This window comes from Ctenocephalides felis, unplaced genomic scaffold (genome assembly GCF_003426905.1).
Source record: "Ctenocephalides felis isolate EL2017-DRISC unplaced genomic scaffold, ASM342690v1 CF-g0.4_SCAFFOLD_01170, whole genome shotgun sequence".
NCBI lineage: Eukaryota > Metazoa > Arthropoda > Insecta > Siphonaptera > Pulicidae > Ctenocephalides > Ctenocephalides felis.
Window position 1 is genome coordinate 8,604,042 of NW_020537324.1, and position 19,646 is coordinate 8,623,687.

At 29.8% G+C, this 19,646-nt stretch overlaps 1 protein-coding gene across 1 annotated transcript in view; it reads left to right on the forward strand.

Moving 5' to 3' along the window:
• The window catches only part of LOC113368445 (hemicentin-2-like), a 135,088-nt gene that overhangs the window by 77,052 nt on the left and 38,390 nt on the right, over positions 1 to 19,646 (forward strand). The window contains exon 2 of the mRNA XM_026609990.1: positions 14,804 to 14,914. Within this exon, the coding sequence (XP_026465775.1) occupies positions 14,836 to 14,914 (79 nt within the window). The 5' untranslated portion in view covers positions 14,804 to 14,835. The remainder of the gene's footprint in view (positions 1 to 14,803; positions 14,915 to 19,646) is intronic.

Consider the following 19,646-nt stretch of genomic DNA (forward strand, 5'->3'; position numbering starts at 1 on the left):
ATATCAGCAAAGACTACATTTTACTGAATACTATGTCTGACTAACTCTATGTCTGTCTCCGAGTCTTACTCCAGGTTTGACTGCCTGTCTAACTTTTGTCTAACTCTTATATACTAATTTATTGTTTACAACCTATTTACAAAATCTAACAGTAAGCACTTCCGATGTCCGCGTAACCTACATATAACTAGCAACGCGTTTTGTAATTATTAAACAAAAATAATGATTCGAATTGTTATTACAGTTCAATTTATTTGATTTAGGACGCTATTTTGATTGAAAATTTCCAAATTTATTTTATTGTGATCATCATTAGGTGTTGTATTTTTGTAAAATTTTTATAAAATCTCGGTTTATTGGTTGATAGAATTTAAGAAGAATATGTTTAAAACTTTATAATTGTTTTAATTCTTCTTGAATTTACTTAATAGACAGTTTCAACATAAGTATTAGTTTTTTGTGATTTTATTCATATTATAATTTTTCGTATTTTTTCCTAATTATGGAGTAGCTTTTAGAAGACATTAAAATAAATTTATCTTCTTAATCACTAATTGTAATTGACTAATGTAACACAGGTACTAATTTATATTGAAGAAAAAACTAATTTTTTATAGGATCTCCAATTATCAGTTACACTGGGCTTCTAAATTGCTTATCTTAGCAATTAAACTGGGTTTGTAGATAAAATTTGAGTGAACATCATTTAAATTTCAGCAAAATGATAGTATTTCTAGAACAACACCTCAATATACTTGATAATTTTATAGTAATTATAATTATATTATAAACTAGTGGTGCATGACATCGTGCCTTAAAACAAATTTCTGGAATTTTGTGGTTGATCCATGTTTATGAAATTGTCGGCGAAAATTTATATCCGAACACACACACGCACACACACACACTCACATAGAGACATGCATGCATCTATGCCAGAATGTTCAGAAACCCTTAAATCATAAAGATATATGAAAATTTTTTTTTTTTTTGTGATTACTATAGCCTAGTTACTACTATTGGCTTACATGCTTACAAACTGAGCTCAGTTGCTCAGTTATAAATTTGTTTTATATAGAGACATTTTATCAAAATATTGTACGTGCACAAGATGTAGGTACATGTGATTGTCATACGAGTATTTTTCTTCGAAGTATATCAAGAAATAGTTTTTCCTTTGCTATACAGAGTCGTATTCTTGATAGCTGTTCAAATAGTCAGCCCTGGCCAGAATGTTATACATCACATGAATATAAGCTTATATATCACTACATGCACACGGTTAATTTATTATTCCGCGCAATATACATATGCAAAGCAGTCGGAGTGCCTCATGCAGTAGTTTTTCACATGTCGTATCAGAACATATAAAAAGGTTTTATGTGTATATAGGTATGCAAATCCTGCATGTGTTCGGGGGGCACACGCAACCAGCCAACCGGGCTGGAAGCGCCGGGGCCCCCAGCGAAAGGCTCACACGTAGCGAAAAATAGAGTTATATTATGGTCGTTGCTGACTAATTATATTACACTTAAAACAGTTTCGAAATGTTCGAGGTTTCGCCAGAACAAATTCGATTAGAGGAGCCTCGGAAAAAAGAAGTAATCCAAAGGATGGCTGTAATTCTGTTTCATGCTTCTTTGCGTGAATGTTAATTTTGTTTATTGCATTGTAATGTAACTGCTATTTTTTGTTTAAGATGAAAATAACAAAATTCACAAAATAAGATACATTTTAGTCTTTTGGAATCAAACTGGGATTGCATGTTTCAATTCAATTTAATAATAAAACTAATACAAATATATTTTTTAATATTTTTGTTTGCTTTTTTGAATTACTCTCTGTCGTTATAAAGAGCAAACTATATTCAGTAATTTTGATGGAAAATTATATTTGGAAAATAAATGTTACCGAGTGGTAATCCGTTGGTTGCTCCATACACATGCAGCTTATAGAACTGATGCAAAAATTCAAAATAACCTATAAAATTAATAGTAAAATTGTAAGTTAGTGCATGGAGCATAATAGAATAATACAAGTCTATTGAAACACTTTTTAGGTTGATATATAGCTTGCAAATTTTAAATATATGTATACGAACATTTCCATATGCATTTCATCAACATTTTATAAATAGCTATGTGTATATTTTCACAACATTAAAAAATATTCTGAAGATGATCTCGATTACTATTTGACGATAAAACCAAATAGAATATATTGAAACATTTTTTACGATGTAAATCATGCAAATACTAAATATATGTGTAAGAACATTTTCATAATCGTTTGATCAACATTTTTACAAATAACTATATCCATTTTCACACCATTGTAAAGTATGTATTATGAAGATGATTTTTATTATCATTTGACAATAAAACGAATTCAAATATATTGAAACATTTTTCGAGGTTGATGTAAAACTAGCAAATAATAAATATATGTATACGAACATTTCCATGTACGTTTATATATACGATTATATATTTTTATATATATACGTTTATAATATTTCATCAACATTTTAAAATATTATGAATACAATCTCTAATAATATTTGTGACACTTTTTGTCAGTCTCATAATACCTTAATAGAGTAGGGCTACTAGGGCTTAGTAGAGTAGGGCTAAGGCTTTGTCAGTCTACATTAATAGAGTAGGGCTTCCGTTTTGACACTGATAATTTATATTGTAAAAACCAAACCAATTATGTTACAACAAACTACATAATATATATGAAACAAACAACTGTTCGACTATGCACATAAAATTTATTATTGTAGAAATTTGTTTTTTTTATTATTTTTTAAGAATTTGTCATCTGGTCCCGTTAATCTTATACGTGAGTATTGTTCACACCTTTGCCTGAGTAAAGGTTTAGTTGTTCTTATTTACCCCACCCAGATGTAAGCTATTATAGAGGTTATATAAAAATATCTGTTGAATCTAACTTAAAATTAATACTACATCTTTTAAAGTGATTTAATAACGTACACTTAAAATATATTAAAATGTCGTGAATAAACAATTAAATGAACTAACAACGATATAAAATAATTTTGTTATAGATTTCCAAACATTGACGTTTATCTCCTGATAGCAACTTTGAGTGATTCAAGACAATTGTTGATTCCACATCTTTTTTCTCCACTTTAGTATATACAATTATAACAATGTTGTCCACAGTTTCTTGAAAGCGATTATTTTTCGAGATTTTAAACTTCTCAAGTTTGCAAGGTGCTATTTACTTTTGAGCTGGATTGAATTTTCACATTTATTCCAACATGTACGCACAAACATGTTTCTTCTCGTAGCATGTGGATATTTTAACATTTAATGGTAAAATCATGCAATATATCTACACAGTACTGCGCGCAACCCATTCTTTGAATGGAGTCAAAGATTTATTTCCATAAACCGCTTCGGGAATAAAATTGTTAGGACGTTTGCCAGAACGTTAATAAACCCTGTCGAATTTAAAGTTTATTGTATCGAATTTGAATTGAGTTATTTAACAGATGATTATTACCTGCACTGATTATTAAATAATAGGGCCAAACTACTCAATAATTAGTAACTAGTTATACACACGTGCAAATATTGAACTATAAAAATTATTGTCTATTTATAATTGTTAAGTTTTTAAAAATAGACCTTTTTCTTAAGTATTTTTATGCATTTCTATGAATGGTTATTTTTAAAATTATATGGTTTTCGTGTCGATTGCATTAGCCATTAATTATTATAAACGATTTGCTTATTGCTTTCAATTTGTGCAGGAAATTTTATTTTTGATCACTGCTCACTTAACCAGAAGCTATTAATTATTAAGTAAAATTTTTAGCATATTCTGTAGAGTGTAATTGTAGGATAGTCAAGATATTTGATACATTCACTGCCCTGTCTCTATTTTAATGAGTTTTTTTTTTAATTAATATTTACTAAAATATTTTATACCTTTACTAAGTTGGTTCAATGAATTAAATTGTTTATGAAGCTCATGCAATAAAAAATAGAGACAAGTACCAAGTCGCTGTAATAAGAAAACAATTAAATCCAAATTACGTTATTGTATTTTTAACTACACTACAAATTGCAGTGTTTAAGTAGTGGACATGAAGATTTAACGATATGTTTATCGTTTAATATACTTAAAACACAGTTCACTATTCATTAACTCCCAAAATACTCACTACAAATGCTATAAAAATTTCTAAGCCTATCTTATCATTTAAATTTAGACATTTATTGATAATATTAGATATAAAATTATTACTGCATTTTCTATATCTGAGTTTTTCATCTATCAAAAGTCTTTGTAAACGATTTTATATACTTGATCAAATTTGGCATATTATCAAAAATATGAAATGTATTGTGTGTTCGGTGCTGTCGAAATTGGATTTGATGTTTGAAGGGCAACCAACGTCGTGCACGTGATTCTATGATGTATAAACTCGGAAAATATTGGAATTAGATAAAAAAAATATAACATATATATATATATATATATATATATATATATGTGTGTGTATATATATATGTGTGTGTCTACTGTGGTGTTGTGCTTATTTTTTTTTTTGCCGGAACGCTAAAATTTAAAATCCGGTTAAAAAAATTATAATTAACTCTATTATATACAGCTAGTCTATAAATTAAATTGCACAAGTATGAGGAAATCATTGAGTACATATTTTATATTTTTAGTAACATTAATTATATTTATTGTGGTATTATTTGTATTCACTAATACTTACAGGTATTTATTATGATATAAAAGTACTCAAGATTTATTACAATACTTTATAAGACTTAACCTAATAATACGATAGATAGCCTATTACCTATCTTACTATACTATATTATTGTATATCATATTTAGATATCTATTATCTTCTATCATACCGTGAGATACCTATACCTTCATTAACTTATTATATACCTACATACCTTTTACTTCTTATAAATAATACTGTCTAATTTATATATTCACCCATATTATATAGGTTTACCGTACGGCCTATGTATTTGTAGGTAGATATCTATTATCAATCATACCGTGAGATACCTACGCCGTCATTAACTTATTATATACCTACATACCCCTTTTACTACTTATAAATCTTACTTTCTACTACACCTATATTATATAGGTTTACCTTACGCCCTATGTATTATCTCTACCTATCTATTGTCTATACCGGGATTTGAACCCGGGACTTCCGCGTGGCGGTCGCGCACCTTAACCACTACCCTATCGGGTTCCCCCACTAATAATATAATATGAGACGCACTGTTGTTCCGCGGTTCATTTTATAATTAATTAGGTAATTAATACTGAGGTGGCGCGACGACACGCGGAAAATACACGATTGATAGTAGCGTTACGGTGGTCTAGTGGATAAGGTCGTCGCCTGCCACGCGGCAGACCCGGGTTCGATTCCCGGTAAGGTATAATATAGCGTGTAAGGAAAATTGTAGGTAATAGGATATATAGTAGATATAGGTTAGGTGTATTCGGTATGTAGGGATTGGAGAGTATATGATGAAATATAGCGTATAGTATAGATGTGAGGCGTGTAGTATAGAATGCAACGCATAGGCATACGTAAGGCTATAAAAATACACGGATAGGAACCTATGATGTAGGTGTTAGCGTATAAAAAATGCGAATAAATATAAGATTTAATTTATAAATATTATTCTTTCTATAAGAATTTTTATCTCGGTATTAAATATCTAAAATATCCAAATTATCCTTTAAGGCATCGATTACACCTTACTGCTGCCTTTGCCGTTATCACTTCATAGAAAATTCATTATTAATTTTAAACGATTGTGTGCACTGTGCGACAATAGACATAGAACTATAAATTTTATTAAATGTTTGAGTAACTTGTGCGAGCTGATTTTGTTAAGATGTTCTTAGTCTCGCAACTTACTGAATTCTAAAAATTCTAAATTTAAAAATATAATATAAAAATTATTATACCACTGTCTGAAAGGGATGGCAATTTATAAATATACAGACTAATACATACAGAATTTGGAATTTTTCTATAATCCGTAATATTGAGAAAAAAATTTTGAAAAAAAGTACTAAAGTGTGTTGACAAGTTTTATTAAGAGTTAGCACATTTGATCAGGATTGTAAAATTGTAAAACACTTAGTAATTTTATTATTGAAAATTTTTGCGTAAAAATATAAAAACCAAACATTGAGATAACTTATGCTGGTACATTTCGTTCACGTTTAGTATAAAAACTTCGTTTAATTAAATGTTGAGAAATATTTCTTGAACTTCATCAGAATCAATTTTTGCAACGAATCTCGAACAATTTAATTTGAATTTAACTTATCTCAGTGATGTATTTAATAATTTCAAATTTAGTCGCCAGTTCGCTATGCAAAATGTTTGCAGAATTTATGACATCATCAAAGCAAACGATTGCCTGGTTGTGTTAGTTATTAGTTGAAACGATTAGCGACCGTTAATCTGAACAGCACATCAATTCTCAATGAGCAAATATTTGCTTCAGCGGCCAAATTGTTTAGATTATATCAATGGCATGTGGAAATTTGTCCGGATGTTTGGAGAAACATTCTACAGTAGACTAAAATATGTAGGAAAAGTTAACTATGATAAGTATTTAATGTAATTCTAAAAACCTGATTTTAAATTTACATTAAAATTAAATTATGATCCAATATTATGCATTTTAAAATAACATATGAAGCGCATAATTTTGTTTATGCAATTTGATCCATAATATTTTGAAATAATTATATACAATTGCAAATTGTGCCAATCGTAAAGCTATGTAAATATTCGGTTTACATAAAATATTTTAATTCGTGTCAAAAAATGCATAGTCTGTGTCATTCCAAAATTATTTGCACAACTGTGTGATTTAATATTGTTCAGCATTGACGATGCATAATGTTTGTATTATTCAAAACGGCGTGATCCATTTCCAAAAGCAGATATCGGAATACAGCTGATTGGAACATTACATATGAACAATTGAAATTTATATATCTGCCTGCATGCAAACGTAACAGATTTACGACTTGATGCGATGTTTATCTAGAATTTCTGTTATTAGTGGAAACACAATTAGTCGGTTTTATATCGGTAGGACAAACTAGGCAAATAGATATTAGTGACAGGCGGAATATCTAATAAATAATACAGCACCATCAGATACATCCTACAGACTACTTGCTCAATTGCATAAAATGTGGCATTTTTCCTCCACATAAGTTGTATGTTTTACCTGAAATATGTAAATACCACTTAAGAATAATTAATATTTATTTCTAGGCAAAAACATGAATATCTCCTTTTGTAAGTATTGAATTTTATTTCTATTATTATTTTTCGTCATTCAACGTTTTCCTATAAATAATCGAGTGTATAAAACAAGAGAAACGGAATAGACTTTAAGTACAACACGGAAACGAGCTCTTCCTGATCTTTTTCTAAAGAATTGTTAGGACCAACATCATTCTTCTACCTCCATTATTGTAGATTTACATCCGGACTCAATTGGAAATTCTATCAGTTAGTATATTTACGGGATGCGAACGTATAATACATGGTGAGGACCCTTTGCGCTCGTAACAGAGTTCGATTTATTGTCTACGGCTTTTTACTTTTACTATATATAGTAAATATATATATATATATATATATATATATATATATATATATACAAATGTATTCTGAATGGATAAATAGATATTAATTTGGAAATATGAACAAAACTCTTTTTTGCACTAATTTATTAAATAATAATTTTCATAAACATTTCGACACTAGATTTGTCTCATCATATATATCCGTTACAAATATATCGAATATATCCGTATATCGAACGACTTGTAACGGATAACACATAATGCTAATTTGGGTTTCCATGTTTTAAATTTTAAATTATAACACACTGATGATGAGACAAACCTAGTCTCGAAACGTTTGTGAAAATTATTATTTAATTATTTAGTGAAAAAAAGAGTGTTGTTTGTTCATATTTCCAAATTAATACACGCACACACACACACACACATATATATATATATATATATATATATATATATAAGGGTGTTCCTTTATATGGAGATTTTAAATTTTCTTGCTTCCAAGGGCTCAAATGGTTCCAAATTGATAAAAAACAATTCTCTGAAAGTTTAAGATCCTAATATTGTCTTTTAGATAGTGCGCAATTTAACCAAAAATGTTACAAATGTTTTTAGATATAATTTAACGAACAAAAATGAGTTTTATTCAAAATTTGTCGATAAGTTATACCTAAAAAATTTTGTTTTTAATTTTCAACTTTTTTTCCATGCTATTTCCATACAAAGTTTGATTGAATTGCACACTATCTAAAACTTAATATTAAAAGCTAAGGACCTTCAGAGAATTGTTTTTTATGAATTTGGAACCCTTGGGAGCAAGGAAATTCAATAATGTCCATATTAAGGACCACCCTAATATATATACATACATATTATTATTTGGTTATTTAGTTTAGAGCGTGGAGCCATCAACCTCGCAAGCCTCCAGAATTTGAATTTATCATTTTTAAATTTTTGACAAGATTTTAGTGAACTTGCAAAAAAATATCAAGGTGATTGAATATATTTTGTAATAATTTGTAAAAATTTCAGAAAATTTACAGGACTTGATGATAAACATTTTTTAATTTATTGCATTTTATATATTCAGTGAAAAATCTTTACTCTGCTTAAGGGGGGCGTCAAAAAAATTGATACGGGTCTTGCCAAAGCACGCTTCGCTCTTAGTTCGATATTATATTTTATTTAGGAGCCTACATTATTTCAATCTACTTTCACTATTCATTTGTCCCAAATGTTTCAGAATACTGAACTAACTAATTCATAAAACAAAGTGTAATTAAATCAAACGATGTTATCAATCAGAAACAAAAGACACCATGGCACTCTCAAAAGTTCATTTCTTGAAGAATCTTTAACGTCAATTTCTTGCCCTCCAGGACAAAACAGACTTTTGTTCAAACTTTACCTTCTAGTTCGTTTTTTACATTTTTTATTATACGACTCTGTAGTTGTTCCTTTGGTCGATGATGTGTCTGTGAGCTAACACGTACTCGTGCATTCGCCACGGGTTACATATGATGACTACATTTTTCTACGGGAAATAAATGATCACCAAAGCAGCGCAGAATGTGCATCCGGATGTACCGAAATAAGACCGAAAAATACTAGTTTGACAAAGACAAGTGTACAATGAAAATGTTGAAGTATTTTACTGCCAAAGGGACGTGTTTTTTTGTTTTTGAAACGTGTCCTCTGATTGAGAGAACATAGACAGGAGTCATACTCGTAAGTTGTTGTTTTGGTTTCAGTGAACCTTTTGAATTCGTCCACTATTTTTTTATATATTCAATCGATTATATAATGCTCTCTACGTAAAGTTTTACTTAAATACTGTAGCAATGCCATAGAGAAATTTGGTAAAACACTTTAGACTACATCTTGAAAATTGTTGGGAGCTTATCTGGTCCTTAATATACTATAAAGCTTGGGAGATATGCAACTTAATCTGATTCTATTGATTATATATGATTCAACATTTCTTAACAGGTACTATTTTTTCTATATTTTTCTCAAAATTATATGGTAATACTTAACTAGCACCTTTAATTACAAAAAAAATACTTATCTAATACTATTGTAAAATTAAATTGTATTGCAAGAGCTAAGAAAATTTATTCGACCAATAAAATGCGGCAACTAGTATAAAATTATTCATGTACTTAAACAGAGTGAATGTTTAAAGTTTAAAACTACTGTAACTTGTATATTGAACCTCGGAAGAGGTCGAGTTTGGTATAAATCTGTTAGCACCGTCTTAAGAATTGGCCAACGAAGAAATGAGACAGGTTGAGAAAATATCAGTAGAGTTTTTTGCTATGTTTTCCGAGCCGACGCGAAAATCGTAAATACAACATGAGGTCGAAATGAAATGTCGGCCGTTACAAACACGATTTTCCAAACGAGATATAAGTTCATATATTTGCGCTTTTGTATTGTACAGGACGTAGTTATAATAGGATTATTGCTACAAATATTTTATGAAATCAATTTATTTCTTTTATTCTTTTTGGTACACATTTGTTGTATTTAGATACACGGTATTTATGCGCTGAAACAATATTTACAACAGATAAAATTGTTCTCCGGAAATGATTTTTTGGATCGTATTGTTATGAAAAATATTAACTAGGCAAATAATAATACTTTTATTAATTATATAAAATGATATACAATTTCCTAAATAATTTGCAGAGAATATATGTTAAAAATCTTTGATAGCTTAATACTGTTGATCATATTAAATTTTTCGGATAAGTATAATAATAAGTAATTATATAATATCGTTATTTTGAATTTTAATTTAATTGGATTTGTAATTTATAATAACAGTATCTAATGAATGATTTAAACTCAAAAAGTTTTTAAACGAAGAAAAGTAGCACATTGCGCACTGTTTCAATTCCAACACGTTCTTTACGGATAATGTAAAATGTTTGAATTTTATTCTCGTACTCTATTGGTGTGTTTAGCTGCGTTTTCGTATTCCGTTGCTCTAGGAACAAATCGCATGTGTTTCGCGATGGATTGGAAATAAATTGACGTAAACCCGGATCCCGTAGATTTATTGTTCATCGCATTCTATATGGGACGAGAAAACTAGCAGCGAGCAAAATGAAAAATAATACATCCGAAACACCTTATCGTCTTCGTCGACATTGTTGTTTAGGTTTCAGAAAATATAATACGTATTACGATGCTGTAAGCTCCAACGTAAGCCACAAAGTCTGAACATCAATTAAGAAAAAGAACGAAGGATTCTTTCGTATGAAGACGCGATGACTAATCGGCCTTGCCATGCTGCTTTGTTACATGACGTATCAACAAAGGAAAACGTATTAATTCTTTCGATAAAAGAGAAAAGGATATTTTCACATAATGACGTGGGGGCTTACATCCAATTAGTGTTATAAATAAAGACAATATTTCACGCACATGTACCAGAAAGTCTCGTATACGAAAGAATCCGGTGGAGACGCCATGTGAGACTTAATTTTTGCTTCGATTTTTGACAACAAAATTAGAAATGTTATGTGCCTGCTTATATGTATGTATAAGTGTGTGTGAGTCAAAATCGCATCTTTGTAATTAGTAGATTTTCTTTCAAAATTTTATGGCTTATTCACTAGATTAAAGTTTTTACTTAACGCTATTACAAAGTCTATTACACATGTAGAGATAGGCAAATCAGTGTAATTAATTATCTAAAACACACATTCAAAGCTCGAATCTTAAGTCTAAAATTAGAGCATCCATCTAGTAACCACATCAAACATTTACCATCGCTAATATCAGCGTGTGTTATGCGATGTCTCGCCCGAATCTTTGGAACTCAAAGAAATAAGTACGTCATTTGCATGCTAGTCATGTTTTATTCAACAATCGCTCATTCAACTTAAGATATTTCGAGCTCGTGTCGATTTATCTTCTTCGACAAACAAAATACGAACTAGATGCAGTGATGTTGTTGTCAGAACTACTGACCACAAACTGGTTAGTTGATGATAAATACCTAGCTTTCAACTAATTGGGAAACAATCACGGGAATAGACTTAGGAATATTTAACAGTTGGCTCTCAAAGAATTGTAATTATTTTAAATATGTAATATACGAGCAGTATGATAAATTTGTTAGAATTTATTTAACATCAAACGCCTTGGTTTAAAATATCAATTGCTCTCTGATAAAGATTTAATATATTTTGGTGATACTAGCCATAGTTAATAAAATACTTTGAGATTTGAAAATGTCTGTTAATATTATATGATAAACTCGTATAATAGTGTGTATGTATGCATATCTAAATGTATATATGTGTAGCTATATATATATACATAAGGACTGAGAAAGGGATATAGGTAGTTACCAAACAAAGTACCTGTATCGGCATTTGGCAACATGAAGGAACCCATAATCACATATATATTAATCAAACATCACTTATCATGACCTAGGTATGTTCTTGATTACATCTTGTACATGTAGTAATATAATATATGGTTAAATAGCACACATGATAACTACGGGCTCTATCGCGATAATTCCACATCGTGAGGCTGACGATATATCCTATCGTGGAAAATTTGATTAGGCTCATGAGCAATTATTAGATTTATCTTAATAGTCTTAGTCGTGTATTACGTCTATCTAAGTGTAGTCGGTGTAGTGATAGTTAAAATTAGCAGCCATGACTTATTTTTACATTGATTTCTTTGTCGACGATGGGTTGAATATTTTTTTCAAGAAAAATTAATAAAACTTAGTGAGTCTTAAATACAGTCTAATTTATTTTGAATTTTATCTTATACGTAATGCAAAGTTATGTATTAGTATTTTTCAGGCAATAGATCACATAATCAGTAATTATCACAATACTCGGGAATATAGGACATTTTTATCCCCGATCTTGATAGACTTTCTAGATATATTGACTAGAAAAATTAAAATTTTACTGAAAATTTCAAAATTGTAAATTTAGATTTATCAGATGTGTGAATGTCTGACAATCAAATTTAAAAGTTGTGGTGACAACCATACGGATCCCACTTGATCTAGTTCACATAATCCCGTAGAAGCTTATCTCTACAAATTTAGTTTCAAAACGGCCGGTTGATGTTGAAGGTCGGATGGGGTAATAATAGAAGTTAATGTTCTAGTAGATAAAAGCATAACCATTGCAATAATAAATTGTATGCCAATTCAGGTTTTTTTGCAATCTATAAATAATGTGTAAAAATCATCAATATAAGTTGCCTTGTTTCAAAAAAAATCTCCAATTTGACTACAAATATGAGCTCAATTTCGATTAGTTTGGGCTGGAAAATTTTAGTGCTTCACTATCTAAGTGTTACATCTTACAGTATGATGTTTTACCATGTAATCCGTAGCCAATCAGTAAGATGACGAGATTAGGAGAAAAGACGACGCCCCTACACCGAAAATCGTAGTGATGTAGCAATTTGAAGATATCTGCATTACCAACCGCATTGAGATAACGTTTGTAGGAAATACACCCAAACATACTGATGAATCCGTTTATAAATCAGGGCTGGTTTTGCAAAAAATAGGGATTCATCAATGGTATACAAAATAGTTTTTGAGACTTTACCTTTACGCTCACATTTGCGCACAAAATCATATCAAAGTACAAAAAATTCATAACGTAAAATAATTATTTTACTTAGTATCTATCTATATTGCAATTAAGCAATGCCTGAATAAAATTCACACTAAGTGTTGCAAATACATATTTATAAAACAGGGTTGATTTTGAATTTCTCTACATTACATTCCCATTTGTCCTGTAACATTACTTCAAACTGAGAACTACAAAAGCTCAATAAAGTTTTTATAAAAAGTTCAAAATGCAAAAACAAATGTATAAGCAATTATAGTAGACAAGTAATAAAAATAAAATTATAGGTATTAGTAGTGTAATGTTATACAAATACAATAAAATGTTCAAACAATATATACGAAGAGTTACACAGAATCATTCCTTATTTACAGGCTAAAATTATCCAATATTTGCCTAAAAATTGCATGATAGCCTCAACTGGGAGTTATAGGAAATTTTGTTATCGATATTGTACAATGTTACTTATTATTATTGTACAATTATTACATCTCTTCACGTAATTATTTATGTATATGCTAGAAAATGACTTGCGTTTAAATTTTATCATACAAAATTTATTCCATACAAAAATCATCAAAACTATACATCCTACCAAGCATACCCGGAACGTAAATTCAATTCGAAGAATGTTTAATATTTTATTTTTGCATATCTTCCCAATGATGCGACATATTTTTCCTTACATATATTTTCATAAAACATCAAATAACAATAATGGTCTACACTCTACAGCCACCTTTATCAACCCTAGTTCAAGAACTACCCTTCAAAAGATTGCGTGTTTGTTCCCAAACGCACAACCCCTACGACATATGAGGTTTATAAGTGATATAAGCCCTTGGGTTATACATATAAGCTACACTTTTTTAAGTCAAATCTCGTGAGAAATGTATCTCGTATGCAGATGGAATGTCTGCCAAAGATATCAAAGATAAAAAGAACTGTATATTTAGAGAAATATTCATAAGAAAACATATTGTACATGTCGCTCATATTGTTGGGCTCTTGTATGGTAAATTATAAAACTATAAGCATATGGATTTTCGTATCTGATATAATGGAAAATGTTGTATATATAATTTTCTGCTATTGTTTCGGAACATCAAAAAGCAAATATGTAGCTGTTTACAAGAGAACATGTATGCAAATTAGTTACTACATACATATTACTCCTCCCGATAATTATAGTGGAGCATACTACTAGTTTGATTTATATATGATTTAAATACTTGGTTTAAATATATGTATGACATAATCATTGTGCATGTCTAAATGTCCGATCGTGTATAATATTCGGTTGGCTGTCGTGGTTCATGTCTAAACTAGGCGTAAGTGGCGTTTGGCCAAAAGGCAAAATGCAAAAACTTCTCAATATGCATTATAAATTAAAATAGAGCATTATCTCAATGTCAATTATACATTATCTCGATGAATGACTAAAAATTGTAGTTGAATAGTTCTATATCTACCTATAACTATCTTTTATCAATCTTAGTTACATGAGACCATTAAATTTCCAGGAGGTGTGGTCCGCCTGGACATTAGTGCAGTCATGTCTCCTTTGCTGGCAATCGTGCTGCTGAGCACGCTGGTTGCACCCACCATTGGAGAAGACGAGAAAAAATCACAAGGTAAGGTGTACTTTGTCAGTGGCTAGATTTAATAAAAATGGTAATCAAAAATGGTCCTACAACTTACAGCGTTAATTCGAAAATCAGATTTTACACTATTAAAAATAAAAACTAGTGGGGCGCATGGCATCGTATCTTAAGGCAAATAGCTGGAACTTTCCGTACCAAAAATTATCATTTTTTTTAAAACATTAACATTTTTTTTAAAAAAATTACTCTGAAAAAATTAGATTTTTGAGAAACTATAAATTTTTGACAAAAGTTTACTTTTTTTTGAAATAAGACTTTTTGAAGAAAAATTTATTTTGAAATATTTTGGAAATTCTGAACTTTTTAACAAAGCAATAGTACTGCTTTAACTGCATAGAGTAGTATAAAAATCTATGTCAATCCGTTGTTCATTTGGAAAATTAGTACAATCGTTTCAGTAACTTTTTTATAAAACAATCTATATGTAATCGTATCCCAAAAATTCCAATTATTTTAATTTCCGTAACGAATTCCACCACATATCATCGGTTTTCGATTAAATCGAATATTAAAATCTAATCCCGGCGACCAATTGAATGCGACCTTCATCGGAGTCTGACAGTGATTTATCCGCAAAATCCCTTTAATATTAGTTACCTTGGATTTCAAACGATATGTGCGTTCGAATAAACATATATTTATATAAAGATAGGTACAGGTTTTAACGCCAACATACGGAGCTATATTAATATTTTATGTGGTATATAGATTTTCGACGTTTCTGGCATTTTTATAACGTTGAATATATAGGTACACATATCGCGCTTATACGTACCCCATATGTAAATATCTACAGTGCCGATATTTGACGATAAATCACATATATTATTTCTGTACGGTTTGTCGTTTCCAATTTAAGTATGAGTCCAAATGTGCTCGTACATATAAATATTTACTGCGTCTATTGATAAATATAGACACAGACTTCTTTAATATTTGACTGAAAACATCTTGGCTAAATATAATTTTCCAATACACGTGTTTTGCAATTGCAGTATCCATCAGGGAAATTAGGTAATTTATTTAGTAATATTGTACTGTGATTGCAATTTGTATGTAGGAAGCAAAGTGATCTATTTTTACTTCATTCAAGGTAAAAACGGCCAGAAAACCACAAAAATTATAAGATTTTAATTATCATGCGAAAGTATTACTAGATCAGAGAGTTTCTCGTTTTTTTTAAATTTCTTCACTGTTTGCCTTTTGATCGCAAATTTTTACTTTAGATGCAGACAACTTTGTACCTGTGTAATTGAAGTAATGGTTTTCAAATTGTGTTGGAAAAAAGTCTACAAAATAAAAAAAAATTGTCTGTAATGGGTGCGATGCTTATGTTTTCTCATGTAGTTTTTACTGCTGAACACGAATCTGAAGTCAAAATTGAGGGTCCAATGGAAAATATTGAAAAAAAATTAAAAACTACCAAATTTAATACTGCTTTTTCTACCTTAAGTGATCTATTAAGTGTTTTTTGCAGATAAGCCAGGGGTAAGGGAGAAGAAATATGATTGCAAATTACTGCTGAATTAAACAAAAAAAAACTCAACTGATCCTTTAATTCAAACCTAGGGCTAGAAAATGACAGAAATGATAAGATTTTTTTATCATGCAGCAAAATTACTATATCAAAACTTTTATCGCTTTAAAAAATCAATTACTACCGGTGACTATTGAGTATTCACTTAAATGATCTATTAAGTTTTTTTATAAGATACAAAATTATTTTGCCAACACATTTTCAGACATTCAATTTGCAAACATGGTTGCAGATTACTAAGGGCAATGGAGAGGAAATATGTTTGTAAATTACTACTGAATTATACAAAAAAACTTAATAGATCATTTAATTTAAACACAATAGTCATTTAAGGTAAAAAGGGCCAGGAAACTACAGAAATGATAAGATTTTAACTATTATGCAGTGGAATTACTACTATATCAAATTATTTTTTTTAAATCAATTACTATCAGTGACTATTGAGTATTCACTTAGAAGATCAATTAAGTTTTTTTATAGGATTAGAAGTATTTTGCTAACACATTTTTAGACAATAAATTTGCAAACATGATTGCAGATTACCAAGGGCAATGCGGAGAAAATTTTTTTGCAAATTGCTGCTGAATTATACAAAAATACTCAATAGATCACTTAATTGAAACTCAATAATCATTTAAGGTAAAAAGAGCCAAGAAACGATAGAAACTATAATATTTTGATTATCATGCAAAGGAATTACTATATCAAAGCTTGTATTTTTTTAATCAATTACTATCAGTGACTATTGAGTATACACTTAAACGTATTAAGACCTATTAAGTTTTTTTATGGGGTACAGAAGTATTTTACCAACACATTTTCAAACATGCTAATTGCTCAAACATGTTTGTAGGCAATGGGGACGAAATATATTAGTAGAATTGAAATAGAAATAGAATTGAAACCCAATAGTCATTCAAGGTAAAAAAGGCCAGGCCAAACTACAGAAATTATATGATATTGATTATTATACAAAAGAATTTCTAGATCGGGGACTTTGTCGTTTTTTAATAATTTTTTTTCAATTTTTTGCTACATGACCCCTAATGTTGACATAATATTGGTATTGAACGTATACAACGGTGAAAACTAAATTCGAAAACATATGCCGCACATCCAATATTACTTTTTTTAATAAAAAGAAATGTTTCTGACTATACATAAGAACAAATTGTGTTAGAAGTGATTGACATTATTGTGATTCATTTTATATCTGTTTATTTTTGAATGTGTTTTGGTAAATGTTAGATAATGAACAAACGGGTGGCCCATTTAGTGGTCCTAGTGATCTAGTGATTCTTTGGTTTAGATATTTCTGTAAAGAAAACATATAAAGTATTGTACATCGTTAGAAAGGTCTCAAAATTCTTAGTTTTTTTTCATATATCGCAACTTTGAATTCCGCACGGTGTGGCCTACAGGCAAGTTGCTATCGATAAATTTCAATTTTTAAATGTGCCACTCTATATAACGAATTATATGCAAAAATACTTGTGATCTCTTAAACTAGGTAATTTGTCTGGCAGAGATGCAGTACTTGAGGAAAAGTACATCACTTATTTTTCCCAATATCCATTACCCAACTAAAATAAAAAAATATCCTTTACATCGAGATAAAATACAATCAAGGTAATCCCGTTTTAATTTCCGTAGCTCCATAATCTTTCTTCCTTATATCGGTGTGATGAGAAGATTCCAATAAAATATATTCATACGAACGAACAGTGACACAGATATTAGTATTCCATCGCACTCAACGTCGAGCGAGGGCTTTTAATTTACAAGCGGTTTTCAGAGAATGCGTATCCGAGTTTAATTTATTCCTTTTACCTACGGATTTCTGATACGGATCGCGCGCTACTCTGACAGCGAAACTCTCGACTGTGCCAGGTGTAAGGTGTAAGGGAGGACCATGGGAGGACCATGGGAGGACCATGGGAGGACCATTATGTCGATCGCTATAAATTAGCACGCATCACGAACGTGCGGTTTAAAGTTTAGATGAAAACGGAAATAAAATTAAGTTCACTACCTGTAAAGCAATAGTAATGGACAGAGAAAGGTGTAAGAACAAAATTCTTCGGATCTAATACAATTTCTATCTAACTTTTTTGTTTAATTCCATGAATAATAATCGTATTGTCATGTTTTTTATGAGGTATTATAATGTTATTCCTCATATCACGTCATCATTATAAGGCAACGCAGTGGTTTTCTATTGTCTTCATAATGAGATTATTGTAAATATATTTCTGATGGTGATGCGATATATATAATATATATATATATATATATATATATATATATATACTTGCATATATATATATATATGCAAGTATGTATCAACCCTCCGTTAACACGGCCCTCTGAAACACGGTTTCTATACTACACAGAGTCAAAAACCCGACATTCCTCCGTTAACACGGACTCCATATAACACTAATCTCGCTCAACAGGCACGAGTTTATTTCGCGCAACCTATGAATAAATCTGATAATATTCATTACAACAATTTTTTTCGTTGCTTTTTTTTCATCTTTATTCATTATGGTTTAGTTTATTTACATTAGTTGATTATCTATGTGAAAACTGATATGTAAAACTAAGAATTAACTAGTGTAACCGCCTAAAAAAAGGTGATTTTTGGGAATTTATATTAAAAAAACTATTTAATCATTTCAAAATTTAAGGAATATATTTATACATGTTTTAAAAATACACAGTAAAATTTTTGAAGAAAAAAATTAAATATTTTTTAAGTTATCGTTGATCCCCAACGGCGCGACAAAAAAAAGGCCCTTCGCTGCTGCAGTGATTCCGGCCTTTTACGTGGATGAAATTTAAAAATAAAAATTTTCATTAAACTAGATAATATTGTCTGTAAAATTAACTACGATAAAGAAAAAAAATCAAGAATTGACAAAATGACGGCATTTTTTAAAAAAAGTCGGATTTTACCCAAAATTTTGGTCGTTGTTGGACTGCCAAAATTCGATTTTTGATCCGATCAAAAAATAGATAGTTCATTTTCCAGAGAACTGTATATATGTAAAATCCGATCAAAAAATAGATAGTTCATTTTCCAGAGAACTGTAAATATGTAAAAAAAATTGATAGTTATCGGATTATTTGTTTTTGAGTAATCGCTGTAGCAAATTCGGAAAA